Source organism: Orussus abietinus, unplaced genomic scaffold (genome assembly GCF_000612105.2).
Source record: "Orussus abietinus isolate OABI.00-Male unplaced genomic scaffold, Oabi_2.0 scaffold4, whole genome shotgun sequence".
Lineage (NCBI taxonomy): Eukaryota > Metazoa > Arthropoda > Insecta > Hymenoptera > Orussidae > Orussus > Orussus abietinus.
The window spans coordinates 2590469-2612096 of NW_019396014.1; the positions used below are offsets into that span (position 1 = coordinate 2590469).

The 21628-nt window shown below is 43.4% G+C and overlaps 3 protein-coding genes across 7 annotated transcripts; 2 read left to right on the plus strand and 1 right to left on the minus strand.

Moving 5' to 3' along the window:
• The first annotated feature begins 312 nt into the window (after positions 1-312).
• LOC105695557 (dedicator of cytokinesis protein 9) lies at positions 313-17211 on the plus strand. 2 transcript variants are annotated; one of them, XM_023434623.1, is made up of 30 exons: positions 313-2328; positions 4870-5185; positions 5515-5631; positions 5759-5937; positions 6020-6089; positions 6146-6586; positions 6668-7162; positions 7226-7392; positions 7478-7639; positions 7715-7794; positions 7868-8121; positions 8233-8474; positions 8582-8681; positions 9101-9472; positions 9549-9746; positions 9812-9958; positions 10029-10215; positions 10306-10332; positions 10605-10783; positions 10854-11062; positions 11137-11544; positions 11601-11901; positions 12030-12189; positions 12253-12413; positions 12492-12821; positions 12901-13042; positions 13256-13518; positions 13589-13946; positions 14007-14298; positions 14399-17211. In XM_023434623.1, exons 2-30 carry the CDS (start codon positions 5087-5089, stop codon positions 14631-14633), a joined length of 6375 nt encoding a protein of 2124 aa, XP_023290391.1. In that variant the 5' UTR covers positions 313-2328; positions 4870-5086; the 3' UTR covers positions 14634-17211. The 2 variants fall into 2 exon arrangements, with proteins under 2 accessions (XP_023290391.1, XP_023290390.1); XM_023434622.1 differs by lacking the exon at positions 313-2328 and having other exon boundaries at positions 5087-5185; positions 12901-13051; positions 14399-14633.
• On the minus strand, positions 3321-4593 carry LOC105695561 (transmembrane protein 242). 3 transcript variants are annotated; one of them, XM_012417207.2, is made up of 3 exons: positions 4476-4593; positions 3819-4231; positions 3321-3566 (listed from the first exon to the last, which is right to left on the minus strand). In XM_012417207.2, exons 1-2 carry the CDS (start codon positions 4585-4587, stop codon positions 3840-3842), a joined length of 504 nt encoding a protein of 167 aa, XP_012272630.1. In that variant the 5' UTR covers positions 4588-4593; the 3' UTR covers positions 3321-3566; positions 3819-3839. The 3 variants fall into 3 exon arrangements, with proteins under 3 accessions (XP_012272630.1, XP_012272629.1, XP_012272628.1); XM_012417206.2 differs by having other exon boundaries at positions 3321-3620; XM_012417205.2 differs by having other exon boundaries at positions 3321-3675.
• Positions 17212-17343: 132 nt separating the features above from the next.
• LOC105695560 (spliceosome-associated protein CWC15 homolog) lies at positions 17344-20316 on the plus strand. 2 transcript variants are annotated; one of them, XM_012417203.2, is made up of 4 exons: positions 17344-18883; positions 19182-19330; positions 19409-19718; positions 19813-20316. In XM_012417203.2, the coding sequence occupies exons 2-4, from the start codon at positions 19200-19202 to the stop codon at positions 20053-20055; spliced, it is 684 nt and encodes a 227-aa protein (XP_012272626.1). In that variant the 5' UTR covers positions 17344-18883; positions 19182-19199; the 3' UTR covers positions 20056-20316. The 2 variants fall into 2 exon arrangements, with proteins under 2 accessions (XP_012272626.1, XP_012272627.1); XM_012417204.1 differs by lacking the exon at positions 17344-18883 and adding an exon at positions 18889-18965.
• The last annotated feature ends 1312 nt before the right edge of the window (positions 20317-21628 follow it).

Consider the following 21628-nt stretch of genomic DNA (forward strand, 5'->3'; position numbering starts at 1 on the left):
TATCAATAAAAATATAACAACTTTCTTGGATTTAAAGGGGAATAAAATTTCCGTGCGACATGGGCTTTTTTTTTTTCTATTTTTTAATATTCCGTACCTCGAAGGGTTAACTCGACCGGACGACCGAGGAGACGGCCCGACGTAGTTCACGTGGACTTCCAGGTGGAGGTCCAAGTTTTTCGGACTTGGCAAAAATGCACCTCGGAAATGACGGAAGTGTTGAACCCTGACACGGCGCGACGACGTCGAATACCTTTCGGCGTTACGTTACGCGTGACGCGAGAGGGGACACCCGCGCGACCACGCGACGCGTCATGGAAATCTTTCCTCCTGCTCGCCCAAGGCGAATGCGCGAAACGCCGGCGAACTTTGCCCGTCCTTTCGGAAACGAGAGGTCGGCAGAGTCCGCCGTATTGCGCGCCGTTCCCCTCGAGCCTCGTGCCGAACCTCGGAAACTCGCCGGACGGATTTCCTGCGCTTCCACCTTCCGTCCTTACGCCGACCGAGTGATGAAAACGCCGGAACGTTTTTTTTCTCTCTTTCTCTCAGGCCCGGTATCCGTGACCCTTGTCTTCTCAAGATTGTAATTAACGCTCGCAGTAAATACGGTTTCCTTGCTCGGGGACGCGACGAGCAAGAAACCCACCTCCATGTAAATCGTCGGGAGGAGGATCGTATGTTACACGTTAAGCGGGAAAAAAAAATCGTGCAGGTCGCCACGCGCGACAGGCCTAGGAATAAAACCAGGAGGAATTTATCTGGACCCTTTAATACCCGAAAGACGGTATCGTCCGGCAAACAGCGACCGGCGTGGACTTTGACGCCTTCCAGAGTGAGGAGAGGATCACGCGACTCCGGCGATGGGACACGGACGAGGCACGAGGCTTCCCCGACTCGGCTCTTTCAGCGGAGTTGCGTGCGCGGTTTTTTTTCTTTTTCTTTTTTTTTTTCTTTTCCTTCACATTCAGCGAGACTAATTTCCCGACCCGAGTTCACACGGTCGGCTCCGACCGACATCGCGAATCGCATATTCGACGGCTTAAATTATTCAGATTCGTAATAAACCAGGCGATTCGAATTTCAAATCGGCGCTCTTCCGTTGCCCGTCAGCTGTGTCGCATATCGCGCGACTTGCAAATCCCGACGTTTCGATGCGCGGACATTGCGCTTAATTAGCCGCCGAGCACGCGTCGTTAATTTAATTAATGTTAATGCTATCTCTGGAAGACTGTGTCAATGATAAGCCACGCGAAGGATCGTCGGGTGAGGCCTCTGGAGCGCGTATCGCTTTTTCTTGCAATCCGGCCACCTTTTAATAGCCGAGCGTATTTGTATTCGCTGTTTACAAAAGATTTATCCCGGGGTGATTTTTTTTTTTTTCCACCGTGAATAAGTGACCGCAATGCGGATTTTCTAGGGCACGGTACGAAAGTTACGCGTCGCGGATGCAGCAAATGATAATGGCCAAAAACGCTACACCTTTTATGCCATTCGGTTGGTCTTTCGATGGTATCGTCGCGAGGCGACTCCGTGATCGATTAATCCCCCTTTGGTTCATGTTTATGCCAGGCGGGTCAAAGGGTAATCGCAAGGTGGTAGCTTATGAGGTGGTGGCTTATGAGAAAATTAATACACACGCGGAAGTCGAATGCAATTGACATTTTTACCTAGCGAGGCCAAAGAACAAGAAATGTAATGTAGCCCAACGAGGAGCGCCTGTAAACGATAAGCGTATCGCTAGATTTATCGGCTCGCAATGTCGGCGCGAGTCAACGACACGTGTATTAATATGCACTTACTGCTAATTAACGTCGACGCAGGTCAATGCGAGCCGATAATGCGACATTCCGAATGCATCCGATTCTTCGCATTTGGGTGGTCTCGAGATTTTACCCCTTTTCAACGATTTCGTTCAATTTGGACTCTAGTCCATTTCCCTCTCCTGTTTGTACCGCGACCCGCCGAACATGCATGAGTCATGTCGACGTTTTACATACATTGTAAGTACATCCGAGGGCCGTTAACGAGTGCATAATGCTTGCGCAATCGAAAACGCCGAAGCTACCGAGACGTTACTCTCGGATGAAGTCGTTACTTAAGTCGAACCTTTTCCTTCCTCTGGTCGTTATGCCATTAATTATCTGTAATAAGTGGCAGCGTTATTTCCAGGTTTTCGCGTACAATTGCATACACGAGGATCTGGAGATAAAGAAGCCTGGAAGGACGTCCAGAAATGACCGTGACAATGCAAGCCGGAAGGTCGTTGCCAAGTGGCTGACCATGAAGCGAGAGTTTGATCGGCGCCCTTATCGTCGTACGATGAATTAGGTACGATTAGATAAGCACGGACTTATTGCGGATAGTTTTCGGCACGTGGATACGCAGGGTCGAGCTGGTGCACTTCCTTCTTCGGCACTGGCAAGCCGGTAATGGTCTTAAAGGTTGATCGCACCGTCGATGTACGGCGAGTTAACGGAAGCCTATCCATGCTGGCCAATGTACCTTCGCTAACGCTATTACGCGATGTCTGCTCGTCTGGTCTTGTACTTGCACTTCGACGAGGAGACGGCCGAGGAAGGTCACTGCTAGGCGACTCGAACTGGGAATGAGTTTCGAATTTTTAACGAATATCCGATTTTTTTCGTCCTCATTGTGTTCCCTTTTCCACGATGTCGACTACGGGGGCCTTGACTGTGTTCTGCTGAATTGGCTGAACCTTAGCATAATTCAACAATTAGCGATTCCGTCGGCTCGTTACTAAAACGTTTGAGATAGATAATGTACATTTGCATGCATCTTATTATGATAGGTGATTTAACTTCCACTTTTTTTAGACGCGGACGTACCGTACAAAGAATACTTACCACTTTCTTTTTTTTCTTGGGAATGGTTTGGGGTCATTCTAATTGCTCTATCTGGGATTAATTTAAAAACGTGCGTATCGTTGCAAATAACCGATGTATGTATCATTAACCTGATTGCGAGGAATTCTGATAGTCGTGATCGTTTTTTGACTGCTCGATGCATAAGTTGAGTAATTCAACTGTATTTTGCGGAGCTGGTTGGATTTTTATTAAAATGGAGATGTGCCAACTTTTGACATCAATTAAGGTAGTTATTTTACCGAATGTCAAATGTCGAGTCGGTTGGTTTAAATTAATCTGAATAAGGTGAAGGTGTAAATAGTGATGTCAATTAATAAGAAATTACTTCTATCGTTAACATAGACTTTGTATCGAGACGAAGTAAAGTCTTACGATGCGTTGGGAATAAAGAAATGAAAGGATGTTAGTAACGATTGGAAAATGATTGTAAACTTCTCGTTAACGTTTATAATTTTTTGGGGGGAAAAACACTTATAAAATTCTCTTGTGTTAACTAACTGTTTAGCTTTCTAGGAAACTTAATTTTTAATTGCTTCCCTAGTCACAACTAATTGCAAATATCAGCAACATAACGCGGAGAAAGTATTTCTTCGTTCCCATTAATTTCTCTTTAATCCTCCCACGTCAAGTTCTGCTTACATGTTTCCGTCGGTCTTAAAGATGTCAGCACTTGTCAGGTCCCTGTTGGACAACTCTCTCTCTTAGAGTTTCGTATTTCTTGAACTTAGATAACAGCTGCTTACAGGAAAGCAGTACACATATATAAATATACGTTACTTTGATATTGCTCCTACAAATAATTAGCAACGAAGCATTTAATAAAAATTCAAGCGAAAATGGAGCATAGCATCGTGTAGACAAAACGATCCCAAATCTATCTTAAAATTAACAAAGTTTTATTACGGTATCTAAATAAATTATTAATATACATACAACGTTTAAAATAATTAATTATCATTTTGTCGTTGGAGTATTCTCTTTGCCCCAGTCCTCGGAAACGTACTTCAGCAAGTCAGTGAGTCCCTCAAATTCTATTCTGCTTTGAGGAGGATCATTTTTTGGTATAGTGGGTAACAGAGAACCCATTTTCAATCGAAACTCTGCGGCATTCGTGGCTCCCGAAAGTTTCCATATAGCGTAAAAGAAAATGCTGCAACCTGAGACGGCGTACAAAGTACCCCAGCCTAAAGCTCTAAGAGCCAATGACGATCCGGTTTCGGCCATGCCTTTAGCCCCAACTATGCCTTCGCTAAAACCCTTGGGATCCTGCTTTTTTACAGCTCCTAATGCTGCTCCAAACCCAATGATAGTAGACATACCAGCGACAGCGGTCAAAAATATTGTAGCTGTGTTTGAAAGAAAATCACATTTTTTCCTAAAACAATGTTATGCGAGGGAACCACTCTTAACGATCATTTCGTAAGGTTCTATTAATGGATTCGAAGCTTTATTCTCAACGGATATAAAATCGTTGACACATATTTAATAAAAATCTCTTGTATAACCTCAAGATTTTGAGGTTAGTTCAGCGAGTATCAAGCAATGCAAGTGAAAGAAGGTTTTATTTATTAAAACGTGAAATAAAGTTACCTCGAAAATTATATTTTTTCTTCTCTGTATCCTCCGCAGTTGTCATCTGTCCATTTTTCAATGAATTCGTATCTATATTCTCCGATACAACAGTATTTAAACCGGTAGCCATTTCTGCAAATACTCGACGCTCATTGGTCGGTTAGGTAGACATGACGTCCAATCAAATTCCGCCGTTCGGGCATCAACTAGGATTGTCGATGATCGATATGCTGCGTCGATTTTCTGGCACACAATTGTGGATAACACTTTAATATAGTAACTTTAGCTTACAGGGTAAAACAATCTTGTCGAAACAGGTTGAAGTGGAATTTCTGACACGTTGTCAGGTGCGGATCTACTTTTTTTCTCCTCGTCGCACATAGGTAGGCTGCGATAATTCCATTTCTCTCAGTTCCTAGATTAGCGAGGCGCTGTTGACTTTAGGAACGACTCGCGATGCAACTGTCATTAGAAATCCCATTATCGATGGAGTTAAACATGCGGAACAGGTCGTAAGTGGCCGCAAAGGGGAACCGAGAGGAACGTAGTGGTGCAGAGATGGGTGTACGCGATGTTTTCACTGATTTCTCCTTATAAAAGGTGATCCGGCTGCGGTGTCATCGTTCAGAATGAGTGAAAGAAAGTTCACGCGTGGCCTCGGAAAACCGGGCATGGCCGCGCAGCTCCGGGAAACCGTTTCTCAGGTCGTTCGCGAGAGCACGGTGCAGGTAAGCCCACTGCCTTCCTACGAGTAAACACATGCAAATTCACTTGCAAGCACAATTATGCAATGATATGAGATAAATGCTCCGAGAGGATGTACACTTCCACTTCGCTTATCTCTATCGGTTCCCCACATTGGACATTAATTCTCAATGGTGCTACCATTCCGTAGCATTCGCAGTGCCTCTGAAACTTCCTCATGAAATATTAACGTCTTGTTTGATACTAAGCGTAGTGGGTCAAGTTATCTGAGAATGTTATAAACGACTTTCAAATAACTTCTTTGGTAATACATTTTTTTAAATTTAGTCACTGGAAGTATTCACTGTTTCAGAATAAACCACATTTGGTTGACCCAATTGATTTTGAAAGTTTTGTTCTGAAGAACAAGACGTTGCTGCAAAATGATCCGCAGCGAGAACTCCTACTTTATCCTCAGGATGACGTGTCGGTAAGAATATGTCAACTCTGTGCTATTAATATGGTATTAATTCTCTGAATAAATAATGTTTAAAATTATGTATGAATTATTATCAGTTTTTTGAATATGTTAGAATTTATAATTTCCTTCTTTTCAGCAAGTGGTTTTGCCTAGACGGTACCGAACTACCGTGCCTACTGTGCCACAGATTTTGGAAAGTTCTGAAGAAAAGGAAAATCTCCTTACTAAAGAATGTCTGCGGAGCTATGCATCCAACTGGAATCTTATTCACTATAAATACACCGCATATAGTGGGACCTACCTTGATTTGCCCAAGTACGATACATTCCTAAAATTCATAATTGCAACTGTTTTAATTTTCAAAGATGAAACAATAAAATTCTATGGCATTTTATAGAAATACCAGATCAGATGACCTAAGAGATGAAGTATATGAAATTGACACAGACGTGGATCAGGTGGACGAGGTATACATTTTCGTTTTCAGGAAATCTGACAAATTAATCAACTAAAATAATTTCAGGACCTAACAAAAAGTGATGGCATAACAAAACAAGGCTACCTTATGAAGGGTCCAGAAATTGGAAGTGGCGATCGAATGTTCGTACATATTGGCTCGAAGTCATTCAAGCGACGATATTGTCATCTGAGACAAGAAGTTGATGGCACTTATATCCTGGAATTATTCAAAGATGAAAATAAGGGCGAAGCAAAGTTGACGATAGTTATGGATTTCTGTACCGAAGTTGTAAGAAATCCAAAACGTGGAAGGTACTGTTTTGAATTGCGAATGAGTGGTACTCAAAAGTCGTACACTTTTGCGGCTGATAATGAGACCGAATTGCAAGATTGGCTGTTAAAATTAAGTTCTGTAGTGCAACATTATAAACAACAGGAAGAAAAGAGGGCAGCTTCTCTCGAGAGAACATGCAATACACCACCTCCGTCTCCACAACCGATGCAGGTATATATTATCTAAATATGAAAATAGATTTAATCATGGTTGCAATTACCATTTAATTATTTTATATGATTTGCCTTTTAGGTTTATGGCACATTGAAGGGGTTAGAGCAGAGTATGAATCCTCAGTTGATAAAGTATTCACGTGAAACAGATACCAGTATAGCTCTAGCAAGGCGAGAAAATAGAAGAAGATTATTTAGTATGTATCCACTAATGTCCCACGTAAAAAGTCCAACTGGAAATATTCACGAAACAAACGTGGATCCATACAAGGAACAATTTGGCCAACGAATTTTTGTTAAATGCGAAAGTCTTAAATTTAGACTCCAAGCACCGATAGATGAAAAAGAATCTCTATGCCAAGTTGAACCTTATCAAACCACGTTGAGCCTCTTTGATGCTAGAAATGGCAGAAAGCTCACAGAAAACTTCCACTTTGATATTAATCATGAAGCTGTCCGAGACATGGTGAAGGAACTCAGTCCGGAGGGTGTTATGTCCGAGACTGTTGAAGATACTAAAATGCCAGATGAAATTAAAAATATTCCTGTGGAGTGGATCATGTATCCAAAGCAGGTATGATCTTTAAGAATTCTAAATTTCTATCTGACTTTCTAACGACTGGCGTATTTATTTCAGGCAATACTGAGCATCAGCAATCCACATCCTGATATTTTTCTTGTTGTAAGGATCGATAAGATTCTGCAGGGTAGCATTTGTCAGACTTCAGAACCGTACCTTCGAGCTACAAAGGACCCTCGTTTAGGCTTAAAAGTACACAAACAGGTTCGAGCATGTTGCCAAAGGTAATGATACCGGAGCAAAGCATTTTTCCAACGTACAATTGTTGAAACTACGGAGATTAATATTTCGCTTTCATGATTTCTCTAGATTGGGCAATTACAGAATGCCCTTCGCTTGGGCGGCAAGGCCCTTGTTTAGGTTATACAGTAATGAATTGGACACGTCATCTGACTTTCCAGCCATATACAGGCAAGAGCCAAATAAGATAAGGGACGAAGAATTACTAAGACTCCTTTCGGAGTACAGGAAGTATGTGCTCTTTGATTTTACTATGTAGCGAAAATCCACCGGAATAAAAATTTAACACTTTTTATGACATTTCAGACCTGAAAAACTTAACAAATTGACTGTGATACCGGGATGGTTGAAATTAAAAATTGAACCCATTACAGACATTCCTGAAAGTGAGCATCTTTCAAGAAATTTCTACCTTATCCTTGACGAATGTAATAATGTAATTCTCAATATGGTTTTTAGATACTTTGACAACATCGTTAACACCGTTGAAGCAATTTCCTATACCACCCACAAATTGTCCCACCATCGAAGTTGCAGAATTTGAAAGTTCTTCCGAAAGAGAGGTCCATCCCTATACAACATACGTTAATCACCTTTACGTCTACCCTCAGACTTTGTCTTTCGATACCCAGAAAATGTTTACACGAGCCAGAAATATTGTGTGTATCGTTGAGTTGAGGGATGATGATAACGAGGACATACAACCACTGAGGGTATTGTAAATCTTAATTTGACAGATCAATAGTAACAATTATTATCCTACGTAAAATTTGAAAAGTGCTCTGCTAAAATTTAGGAACATTAATTAGTGTCTCGTTTAACAGTGCATCTACGGTAGACCAGGTGCACCTCCCCTGAGTCTACGAGCATCGTGTGCAGTATTACATCATAGCGCAGTTCCATCCTGGTACGAAGAGATCAAAATAAGGCTGCCGACAAAGCTTCACCAAAAGCATCACCTCCTTTTCTCGTTTTACCATATCAGTTGCGATATGAATAAAAAAAAAGAGAATGGCATTGAAAACTGCGTAGGTTATGCTTGGGCACCGTTGCTACATAAGGGAAGGTGAGTTCGTTTGACAGTTCCATTAAATCTCTGTTAGATGAACATTTAATCACATCCTCCATAAATAAAAAAAATGTATTTACTGTTTTAAAAATTTTTGTTATTAGATTGAACGTCGATATGGATGCAAATATTCAAGTATTACCAGTAGCAACGCATTTACCTGCAGGATACCTTTCCATACAACCCCTTGGCCTGGGGAAAGGGGTAAGAGTAAGATCATCTCAATCATCAGCACATTAATGTTTTTTATGTTCAAAGGCTTTGCTTCCCCTCCGAACCTTTCAATGTTACGGTACTTGCATCATCGATCGAATACATTGGGTAAAAATTTGAAAAAAAAAATATAGCATGTATCGCAACACTGAGATCTCTGGGGAAGCATTAGCTTTGCAGCTGGCATTTAAAAAATGGATACCGGGGCATGCCTCTCTGAATGTTGACAATTCTACCATTTTGTATCATCGTCCCATACGTGAGTTAACTTTAGCATTATGGTTGTGCTTTGGATGCATCACCAACTGGGCTTTGTGTGCTTTTTTACCGTATTTATCATACATATATAAGATTCACGATTTCACCGAATGAAAGTACCCGTAAAAATAAATATTTCCTTCCTTCTGTAGAACGCTGGCCCGGAGATCACTTGGGTGGACGCACAGAGGCAGATCTTTACAGTGGGGTTTCAACTTATCTCAACGGTATTTACCAAGGACCCTCATTTGCACAATTTATTCGCTCACGCGGAGAGGATCCTGGAGACGAAGCCCTCGGCGGTGCCGTCCGATTCGGAAACCTGCAAGATATTGAAAGCCGCTCACGCTATACAGCTAGTCACCGCTATCACGTTTCTACCGACTATTCTGAACCAGCTTTTTGCCCTGCTGATATCAAACACCAGCGAGGACGTCGAGCTGTACATCATCAGGGTGCTGGTCCACATAATAAATTTGGTGCACGACGCTGGCCGGAAAGAAATCCTGCAGGCTTACGTCAAGGTCTAGGATCGATTATTCGTTAGGTACATCAAACGCGAAGGAGTTATCCGAGATTAATGCTCGCTTCCGTTCGCAGTTCGTCTTCGTGTCGCCTTCCAAGGGGAACGGGAGCACGACGGTGCACGAACAACTCGCGAAGAACCTCCCGATATTGTTGCAGCCGAGCAACACCGACTTCCTGGTGGTCAACAAGTTCATGCACCATTCCAGTTTCTTCTTCGAGATCATGGTGAAGAGCATGGCTCAGCATTTATTAACGACCGGCAGAATAAAGGTGAGTACGCCTCCTGCGAGAAGAAAGCGGCTCTCGAGACGCGTAAATGCCCGCTTTAATGGCAGATGCACAGAAACGAGCGGTTTTGCAAGGAATACCTCGACAGGATAAAGCATCTCATTGAGGTCGTGACCCCGTACATCATGAACAAGTACAAGGAGATGCCCGTCGAGACGCACGAGTTGAACAAGAGCCTCGCCCATTTCTTGAAGGTGAAGGTCTCTCCTACTGTTCTTTTAGGTTTTTGCTCCAATGACCCGCGTTACTCTTTTCTTTCAACAGAGATGCCTGACGTTCATGGATCGAGGGTTCGTCTTCCGTTTGATCAACTTTTATATGGACCACTTTGCCCCGGGAGACCCCAGGACGTTGCACGACTTCAAGTTCGCGTTCCTACAGATCGTCTGCTCGCACGAGCATTACATATCGTTCAACCTGCCCATGATGCAGTCCCGAGTGACCAGTAGAGGTAAGATCTCCGGGGAAATCCTAATGAGGCATACCTTCCTCGCAATACGTAAACGAATTGTAACGCTCGCTTTCGTTCTTTGCTTCGAAGAGACAGGGACCGAGCCCGAATGTGACGGTACGTTCAGCCAACGTTCCCGCACTCCTTTAACGTATTCCGCGTGTTCTCACGACCTTTTGCAAGCGAAAATAAACCCCTTTCCACTGGCCCTTTTCGTCGCTTCGCTTGGACGAGAGAGTAGTGACAGCCTCGTAGCGATTAGACAGTTTTCGTACACGTTCGCGTACTTCGTCAGATCTTCGTTCCACTTGAATGTCGAATTTAATCCACCTTTTCGCACCGACGATCCGTCGTAGAGAACCCAGCTTATTTCTCCCGGTTCTTTTCAGATCTGGTGAACGAGTACTGTTTATCGGAGGACTTCTGCAAGCACCACTTCCTGGTCGGTCTTCTCCTGCAGGAGGTCAAGATGTCCCTCAACGAGGTCGTGCAGATCCGCAGGGTAGCGATCTCCACCCTGAGGGACCTGATCGCGAAGCATGAGCTGGACGATAGATACCAAAATAAAGTACGATCACAGACTAGCGTCGAGCTCTTCTTCTCGAGCATGAGTCTATAACAAGTCGTTCGGGTTTCAGGGTCAATTGAGTAGAATAGCGTCAATTTATATACCCTGGCTCGGGATCGTGCTCGAAAATCTACACAGACTGCAGTCCGTCCATAGCGAGGTCAAGGCCGAGGTGAAACACAATCCTGCCAATAGGTTGTCAACGAGCAGCACGTTTCTCGCGAGTAAGGATGCCACGGGGAGTCCCGTGGCCACTGGAACACCAAAGTCAATTCACAGGTGCGATCGAGTCGGTTACCAGGTCTTTGAAATATTTTCTGAATAATGTGTACGCTTTTTCTTTGTTTTCCCAGGTTTACCCTGCACCTCGACAGTCAGTCCCCCGTTAGAGCGTCGATGCATCTTCGAGATTCGACGTACTTTGCTGCTATAGCCGGTCAGGGTCTCGTCAATGGATATTCTTGCGCAAGCATAGAGTCGGACGCCTCGACGATGTCCGGTGCTTCTCAGTCAAATGTTTCACAAGAGACGGCGATAATTCGAGAGCCTGCCGAAAATGGCACCAGCGAGGAGAAGGGCCATTCTCGAAGTCTCAGCGTCACTCAGGCTTCTCCTAGATGCGACAAATTGCAATCCTCCGAAGTCAAGGATTTGCTGCTCTGTTTCCTGTTTGTCATCAAACATCTGGGCGATCATCAGGTCATCGCCTGGTGGCAGCAGTGCAGCGACGTCGAGACTTTGAGCTTCTTCACGGTCATAGAGTGAGTTCGAGTTTACCCTGGTTGAAGATAACGTTATAAATTCGTTCGCTCTTCAGGTTGAGCCTCCACCATTTCAAATACGTTGGAAGAAGGCAGATATCCACAAATCTAGCCAACAGCAGTGGGAAACCTCGGACCGTCAAGGCGATGACGCTGCCTGCCAGGATGGCACCTCCTGATTTTTCATCGGAAAGTCCTGCGACTGGGACCCTCCAACCTCATAATTCCACCGCCAGGGAGAATCTCGCCGAAAACGATAGTGGAAAATTATATCAAGCTCTGTTGGATGCTAACATGGCTACGGAAGTGGGATTGATAGCCCTAGACTGCGTGGGATTATTCTGCATTCACTTCAAGGTAACCTAAGCAGAATTGAGTACTCCTGAGCATGATCCAAATTGCAGGGAAGCTTAGAATTATTTCTTTCCAATCGTGGACCTCTAAAATAAAAATTCAAATTGGATTAATTTTTTATCGCTCCCCAGGATGCTCTTCTAGCGGGAGACGGAGACAATCCCGTGATGCAGAAGATATTCGGGATCTACCTTCTCTTCCTTCAGCTCGGCCAGTCGGAGACTCTGTTCCGACACGTTTTCGCCGGGCTTCGGGCCTTCTTGAATAATTATTCCATCGTTCTTTTTCAGGGTACGTAATAAATCTTGCATTCTCTTATCATCCCCAACTTTGTCACAATAATTGCTCTCGCAGGTAACGCCGTGTTGTGCGGCAGGCTGTGTTACGAACTACTGCGATGCTGCAACAGCAAACTAAGCTCGATCAGGCAAGAGTCTTGTGCTCTCCTGTATTTGTTAATGAGAAGCAATTTCGAGTTCACCAGCAGGAAGGGATTGACCAGAGTGCACTTGCAAGTACGATCGAATTCCCTTTTAAAGTGTTTCTAATTCTACAAATGTAAGGACCGAAGTAACCTTGTATTTTTTTTTTAGGTCATAATCTCGGTCTCGCAGATGCTCGGCAACGTCATTGGTCTGAATAATTCAAGATTCCAGGAATCGCTGTCCTTGATTAACAGCTACGCGTCCTCGGATAAGGTCATGAAGGGAACCGGGTTCCCGGTCGAGGTCAAGGATTTAAATAAAAGAATCAGAACCGTGTTAATGGCTACCGCTCAAATGAGGGAGCACAACAACGATCCCGAGATGCTGGTCGACTTGCAGCACAGTTTGGCTAATTCGTACGCCAGCACTCCGGAGTTGAGGCACACCTGGCTGGAAACCATGGCCAGGAATCACGCGAGAGACGGAAACTTCTCCGAGGTAGGATAAATCTAATGCTCTTATTAATTTTCGATACCATTCTACGAGCTGCGACGTGCAATAAGTATCTCGGTTGCAGGCCGCTTGTTGCCAGCTGCATATAGCTGCGCTGATGGCCGAATATCTGAAGCTGAAGAACATCCACTCTTGGGGCGCCGAAGCGTTCGAAAAGATTTCTGTCAACATTTTGAAAGACGAGCGCGGACTGAAGCTCGATGCTGGTGAGATTTGTATGTCTTGCACATGTTTGTCCTTTATTAGATATCGTAGGTAGATAGAAGCATGACGTCTTCGTTCGTTCCGATCCTCTTGCATGTCTCCTGGTCATCTGCTCGTGATTTTTCTATCGCGTGTCGTGAATGCACGTTGCATGAATACCTAGAAAAATACAAGTCGTGTTACGAGTGACGCGTTATTTTTCAATGAACTTCCAGGCGTACAAGATATCCACTACAACGAGTACCTCCTTCTCGAGCAGCTGGAGAGCGCAGCCGAGATGTTGGAGAAGGCCGAACGATTCGAGCTGCTGGGCCATCTGTACCGATTGATAATACCGATGTACGAGGACAAGAGAAATTACGAGGCCCTGTCGAATTGTTACCAACACCTGTCGCAGGCCTGCAACAAGATCGTCGAGGTCACCCGGAGTGGGAGGAGGCTGCTCGGCAGATTCTACAGGGTTGCGTTCTTCGGCTCCGTAAGTGCATCGCCATCGTCACATCTTGGGTATTGATAAGGGATCGAGATAAGTCGATCTTTCGGTCCAGGCATACTTTGAGGAGGAGAACGGCCAGGAGTACATCTACAAGGAGCCGAAGGTGACGTCTCTCTCCGAGATCTCCGAGCGGTTGCATCGACTGCATTCCGAGAAGTTCGGCCCTGAGAACGTAAAGATGATCATGGACTCGGTCCCGGTTAATTCCGCCGAGTTGGACCAGAAGTTTGCGTACATCCAGGTGACCCATGTCACCCCTTACTTCGAGAAATTCGAGCTGGACGCCAGGCCCACCGAGTTCGAGCAGAACCACGACGTCGGTTGTTTCATGTTCGAGACTCCTTTCACGAAGGAGGGCAAGGCCAGGGGGAATCCCGAGTACCAGTGGAAGAGGCGCACGATACTGACTAGTAAGAACCGGTAAAAGCGGTACAAGGGGTAGGATATGATAATTCTTCGTTTCTTTGCAGCGCAATACTGTTTCCCCTATGTCAAGAAACGCATCCCCGTCGTCGAGAGGAGAGTCGTCGAGCTCAGCCCCATAGAAGTGGCCTTGGACGAGATGCGGCAGCGCGTTCAGGAACTGGAAGACGTCGCCTTGATCGCTCCAACCGATGCCAAGAAACTTCAACTGAGGCTTCAAGGAAGCGTTTGCGTCACCGTCAATGCAGGTCCTCTTGCGTATGCATCCGCGTTCCTGGATCCGGCACTCTCTGCCCAGTATCCCGATGATAAAGTGGACGAGCTGAAAGACGTCTTCAGGTATTTTTAAATTGGCCTGGAAATTTGTCTGCACTCGAATGATTAATATTTCCGATATGGTGATTTCTTACGCTTCTGTATTTTTCTTTCGTTACCTCAGGGAGTTTGTGAAGATATGTTACACCGCTCTTCAGATCAACAGCAAACTGATAACGGCCGATCAACACGAATATCAGGAGGTGTTGCGGGAGAACTATCAAAAGCTCTGCCAAAATTTGTCTTCCCTGCTCGGCGAATCGGTTTGGCCGGACGAGCAAGTTGGGAGCTTCAAACGAAACAGCGCGGCTCTCTTTAGTGCTATAAGTGGTGCTAACAGCCATACTAGTACAGCTTAAGGTCTAACTAGCACTTTATTCCACCACTGGGAATCGTTCGACTAGTCTTTATTTGTAGCGAATGGAAAGAGAAGTAATTTGCTTTTAACCCTCGAATCGACCGTTATTAAATCAAGTCGTATTCTGTCAATTCTCAGGTACAACGACAAAGAATTGTAATTATTTTATAGGCTAACAGTGATTAAAGAGGTGGGCACTGCGAAGTATCCAGGGAAAGGCTTCATCGAGTGCTCCACCGAAGGATGTTTTTTTTATATCGAATGTAAAATGACTCGTAGGGTTTAATAATGATCGATTCGACTAATTCTCAGGGTATGTATAGTTTAATTCAATCGATTTTAATCAAATGAGGAGGATTCGAGTGAACCGATCGATTGATTTGTTCTCCTAAAAACGATCAATTTTTTTTACATACCCCGAATAATATATATTACTTGGTACAGACTAAAGGTACAAATTAGATTTCAGTTTAAGCACTTCCATTTCTATCAGTTTAGGTGGAGCACTGTCTTCACTTACGATAAGTGCTTTTGAGAAACTCGTACACTGTTTTGCAAAAACTTTATCTGAGTTTGTCTTCCTTAGGAAAATGGTATTTCGTCACTCGTAGGCAAGATGCACCGATGGGCTTAGTATTCTTAACTGACGCTGCATAATTTCGCTGGTAACTAGGTGAATTTACACGAATTTTTTAAAAAGGAAGAGAAAAAGGAAAAAAAATTGGCTTATCACAATCAAATATTAATTTCGGAGCTCTAGGAAAAGTAACGATTTCGCCGTTGCCTTTCCTAGATTCTTGTAGCCGTTCTTCGTAGCAATGGATCGATAACTTTGGTTCATCGATGTCAAGTACACAACTTCAAACACGCATTTGTCTGCAATCGTACATTTCAATATCTGTCCCTTTCGTAGAGTTGAGAAATACGTTTTGAACTGTTAGTGAGTCACATGAGAAACATGCCGTCAAGAAGTTGGCCTATTAGTGATGCTAACACTGCCACTTACTTCGAGGAAAAGTATTTGAAAGTTACTATAAAGTCTTTTGATACTACGTGGTATTTAACACGGTGAAGCATACATGCAAATTTGTTTGCCTAGTATTTTTATTTAACAGATTCCATTTAATCATAGATACGAATAGCTTTCAGGATACACTAGTGGCAATTTGGAGATTATTTTCTCTTCGTATACACGATAATACAAATGATAGTTTGGAGGAGTAGAATAAGTCAATCGTAGATAGGTAACTGCAAGCGAGAGGGCATTTATGTATGCGCTATATAAGGACAGAATTAATTAATTGAATAATCGATTAATTAATTTATTATGTGTACATTACTTTTCTGATATGTATATATGCGAACGGGAACACGCATGTACCTACGTACGTGTATACATAATGATTTATGTATCTACGTATACTTACGTGTATCGATGTATGGTGACACTAAAAGCCATAACCACATCTTGGTCGTTATCCAATAAACGCAAATGTATTTCTATGTGTCCCCCGAGGGGTGCTATATCTATTGCAACAAGTACATCAAGGTGGTCTTTACAAAATCAAAATAAAAATTTCCATTGAGCCGGCTTTGTAAGATATTAAAAATTGAAGGAACTTGTTTGCGGCTGGTTTTACATTTTTTCACAAAAGGAGAAAATGAAGGAATGTTGGCTCGAACTAATTTTCACTTTGCATTTCTAAAGGCCGCCTTGAACCGTATGTACGCTGCTGTATTGTATTAGGGAGTACCGATTGTTGTTGGGTGATCGCTTATTTTTTTAGGAAGTTACGTATTAATTTCCCGGAGTATCTGTACAAAGTGCTCGCGATTTTTTTAGGTCCGTCGAGCTTGTACCAATGTCCTTTCGCTCTTGTTTGCATAGAATTAATTTTGTAAACCTGAATTCGGCGCCTTGCAGCTGATAATCATGACAAGTTGCTTAATGCCCTTGCAAGAATTACGTTTATCCACGTTGTTAATTTCAAACATTTACCGCACGTTATGCATACTTCTCCACGACATATGGACAAGTGAGACAAGCACTGCTAGGCTTTGCAGTAATATAAGGATCCTTTGTCGATAATTTTAGATGCGTAAAATTAATTTCTTTCCAAGATTGCTTTTGCTCTCAATTATCTCCTTTGTGCAATTTTATCTTTTTCTAATCGGAGAAGATAGAAGTTGCAAAGGGAAAAAAGCTTCGAACCTCTTTGTCGATTACCTTGCAAAGGTATTTCAGATACGTTGGAGGTGAGACTGTCCGACGATATGGAAGATCAGCCAGTTTAGGAAACTTTGAGAAAGTTGTCCACTATCATCTTTATCAGGGTTTTTTACATGTTTAAGGACGCTCATTTGCGCGTTGGACGTAACATTATATTATTAAAATAAGCCATGCACATTGCTCGACTATTGAGTAAAACTTTTTAACCGATCCATCTAGCGCCACGCTAAGGTAGAACGAGTCATACTTCAGATTAGGTGTCAAAGTAGATAACTACGTAACAAGAATAAGGCTGACAAGAAACATATGTATGTGGTTATGATTACAGTAAATTACTGCATAACTCAGAGTTCTTCGCTGTACGAATATCGATTAATATTCATAAGTTCTTCTACTATTCAACTACCGAGGATAGAACAGTTATATTTAATGAAAGATTAATCGTTATGACTGGCTATCGTATCGGCACAATTATCAATTAATTTCAGAGCTGTTTAGGGTGATGCGTACCTAGAGTTGCCACCTAGAAGGGATTAAAAAATCCCAGTTTTTATGAACAAATATACGAATTGCCCAAATCATGGCTAATATTTTAATATTTCTGGCCTCTTTGAAAGGAACGATGATCTAGACTGAAAATTTGTTGACGTGCAGATCTAGGATGCAGTATCTGACTTTTTACATCACCCTAAATGACGTCCTATTAAGTAATAGCATGACAACTATTTTTCAGGGTCATCGGATTAGTATTAACTTTTCTATGTACACCGAAATAGAATTTTTACACCGACTGCATTATTTTAATTGCAGCAGAGTACAGTATTGATTTACTTACATAAGTACGATTTGCAACAAAAAATGATGAAGTATTGCTAAACTTTACATGATTTTTTTAAACAGCTGTTGTTTATTCATATCATCAGTTTTTTATCTAACAATTATGCTATCGATATATATCTGAAGGGTTGTGTTGGAAAAAGTATGTTCCACAGTACTGTTCTTAAAATCTGCTGTAACGATGCTATGAAAAATACTGTTCATGGCGACATTTTAATATACATAGATTTTTCTGTATATCGAGGAAGGAACATAAAATTTAGTGGTAACTACATTATATTAGAAAAAAAATGTCGACCGGACGAGAAGCTGATTAATGTGATTAATGTTTGAAAAAGGAATATCCAAAATATTCTAGGCACACAAAATATAGTAGTCCAATGACCAAAACTATTCCGACCAAACTGGTTTTTACCATAAAAAAGGCGCACAAGATAAAGTTAAAGAATTGTAGCATGTTATCAGAATGTAGCTTGAGGTGAAGATTTTGATAAAAGTGGATTTTGTGCGCCTCGTGATTTACTTTAAATTTGAAAGAAAAAGAAGGAAGACGTGACGCGGTATTTAAAGATGGCTAAATGTAAGGGATAAGAGATCGGAAGCAAATGAGTCCAGTTAAAGATAGTTCGGTGTATGGAGGAGGTGTTCGGATTGTATAAAATGTTAGTTTTCCAATGTTATGAATTATATTAACAATTGACAGGCCGCTGAGTGGATCCATGCTCGTGCGAGACTTCTGTAAAGTGCGTTTACTTTATGCAAATTTTAATGGATAGTTGCACAACCGCGCAAATCATCAACGGGAGTGCGAACTGTAATTCTACGGTTTGGCAATATTTACCGCTTTGCTCTGTATCTGCTGTATAAATGTGCCCCGAGAATTAACTCGGACGTTGTGGTGTCGACCATTGATACGATTTTCAGTAATCGGCTCTGCAATTAAAACGTATTGTACTTATTAACCTGTCATTTCGAAATAAATGTCAATTGGCATTGATTAAAAGAAAATAAAGTATAAAGTGTCCACCCCTTAGTAGTTACTGAGATATGAAATAATCGTAAAAGAGGCTTTACCGTGAGAGAAATTTAAAAATCCCACTTACGCAGGGCTGCTGATCCGCCATCTTGAATTTGCCAGTATTGCCAACTAACGGAATTATCAACAACGCGAGAATAATTGTCAAGTGAGTTTTGAACCATTTTGAACATTCCTTTTGCAAATAGTCATATATTTTTACGAAATAAAACAAACAAATATGAAATAAGGTACCGTACTAATCAAGACTTAGAAAAATACGGTAGTTAGAAGAGTATGTAAGATATGTGATGTATTTACAAACACCACTGAGTTAGGTTATGTCGAGAAATTGGCAATTTCCGTTTATATCTTTCATTGTTATTCCTTTTCACATTCTTTCATTTCTGATATCATTATTTTGCCATTTTCTTAATGAATACACCACGTTTTAATTTGTTCAATAGCTTGGCAGATCATAGAACATGACGACTGCTCCGAGAGCTACATTTGAAACTGCAAGAGGTGGGCAGGGACGTGGAGAAAAGGATCTGAGTGCGATATCCAAGCAATACAGTAGCAGGGATTTACCAGCACACACAAAATTAAAATACAGGTATAAAGAGCCCAAATTAGCATTTGAATCGTGTATGCTTAATTACGTGTTTTCGATCGAGGAATTTTTTTTGTGCAGAGAACATGGACAGGGAACAGTCGAGGAGCTCCGTAACCGAGACTTCCGGAAAGAACTGGAAGAGCGCGAACGAGACCGTGACAAGGATGGTAAATCCGTAAATCGCAGAGCAATCGAATCTTCCAGAGAGACGTCCACACCTAGCGCTAAACGTCAGAAAATCGATCAAGTTCCCGCAGCAAGTTTAGATGCCGACGATCCCCCAGATGACGACGATTCCGACTCCGAAAGCGACGAAGACGATACAGCGGCACTTCTTGCCGAACTCCAGCGGATTAAGAAAGAAAGAGCTGCGGAACAAGCCAAAAAGGCAAGACAAATTCATATTATCTGAAATCCTTTATACCTAATACATTACTTTTTTGCACATATTAAATTAATAATTGACCACGTTAATTTTTCAGGAATTGGAGAAGCGACAAGAAGAAGAAAGGATCAGGATGGAAAACATTCTGTCCGGAAATCCTCTGCTCAATTATTCATCTCAAAGCAGTCGCACCGACATGAAAATCAGAAGACGGTGGGACGACGACGTCGTATTCAAGAACTGTGCACGGTCGGAGCCTAAGAAAAAACACGACGTATTTATAAACGACTCTTTGAGAAGCGAGTTCCATCGAAAATTTATGGAGAAGTACGTCAAGTAGAGAGGTTTAATTCTAAGCAAAGAAAAATTCCACAACTGTATATAATATTATATTCTCGTCTCTTAAAGTCGAATCGACAGATTTTTCATGAAAGTAGCGCATTCGCGATAGAATTACTCGTCATCGACGATATCGATCCAGAGACCAAATGCCAATGGCATCGCATCTCGACTCGTGTCGACGTGATTTTTCATACAGCCGTCGCATCACCAAATAGCATTAGAGAGGAATAAAGTCGAAGTGCCGGCTTCCTTCCACCGACAAGAGCGTAAGAAATTCCTTCCTACGTACGTGCCCTGCTATTTGCCCCGGAACGATCGGTCGACGGAGTACTCGAGAGCACCCGCTTAACCGGTCGAAAAGGTCGCGGAGTCAGGCCACGGAAATAAAAGCACCAGGCCAGGGTCGAGAAGAAGGGAACGAAAAAGGAGCAAAGGCTAATAAGGTACACAAACCAAAGGACCGCAAAAGGAAGGAGAGGGTAATAAGGAACGAGACGAGATTAAAGGGAGAAGCATCGACGCAGGAATGCAAAGAAACGCAAAAAGGCTGGATTTCGGTAGCGCTCCGCTCTCGAGGGGCCCTGGTACGTGTACGCGCGGGCATACACTCGATCGACGCATAATATATACACGACGCAAGCGCGGATAAACCGCTGGGTCAAGTATAACCGGTCCCGAGTCGAATGCCAGAGGCAGGCAAGCGGTCTACCGGTGCTCGCCGGACGTCGGTATCGCGGCGGCGCACACCTGGTCCCGCCCCCCATCACCTGGCGGTAGTCCCCAGACTCCTTGGCACCGCCCGGCCAGCCTTTTGCCTCCCTTCTCTCCGCCGACTTTGGACGTAGAATACGAACCGCCGCCGCCCCCACTTTTCCCTGGCCAGCGCATCGCCGCGTTTCCAGCGTCTCCGTCCTCCTCTCTCCTGCGCGACCGCCGTCTCGGCGTCCTCGTCACCGCTGCGGGTGTATTTCGGAACGGAGCATCCTCGGTTGCCTTCGCGCCGTGGGATGAGACCGCGGTTGATCGAACGAGAGGAAAAACGGAGGGAATTAATGGACCGACCGGGCGAAGTCGAAGGTTTTTATTCATTCGTTTTATTTCCCATTCAGGTCCGGCTCTTTTCGCCGAGCCACTTTCTCGGGGGATCCGGAAAGGAACCGGGTGTCGAAGTCTCCGATCCTCGGGTAGATCATAGGGTATTAGGGATGGCTAGGGGATTTAAAAAGTCGAGTTCGAAAGCGTCTCGGCGGGTATTTAAATGGACCCGGTGCATCGGTAAGTCGGTCGGCATGAATGGACCCTGACGTTTCTCTATCGCGTCCGATGGATTTGGACTCCTCGAGGAAGCGGTCGCATCGGCAGCCATCGCAACCCTAATCGCTGCCACCGGTTCGGAGAGGGCCAAGCACCGCCTCCTTCTTCTCTAGGGGGCGGTCTTATCGGTGCACCTCAGGGACGGACGTTTCCCTCCCTTTCGAGTTCGAGCGACGATAACTCGCGATTCTCGCGCGGTCGAATCTCGAAGAGAGCGAACGACGTTCTCGGAGAGGATGCGAAACCGAGCCGTTCGT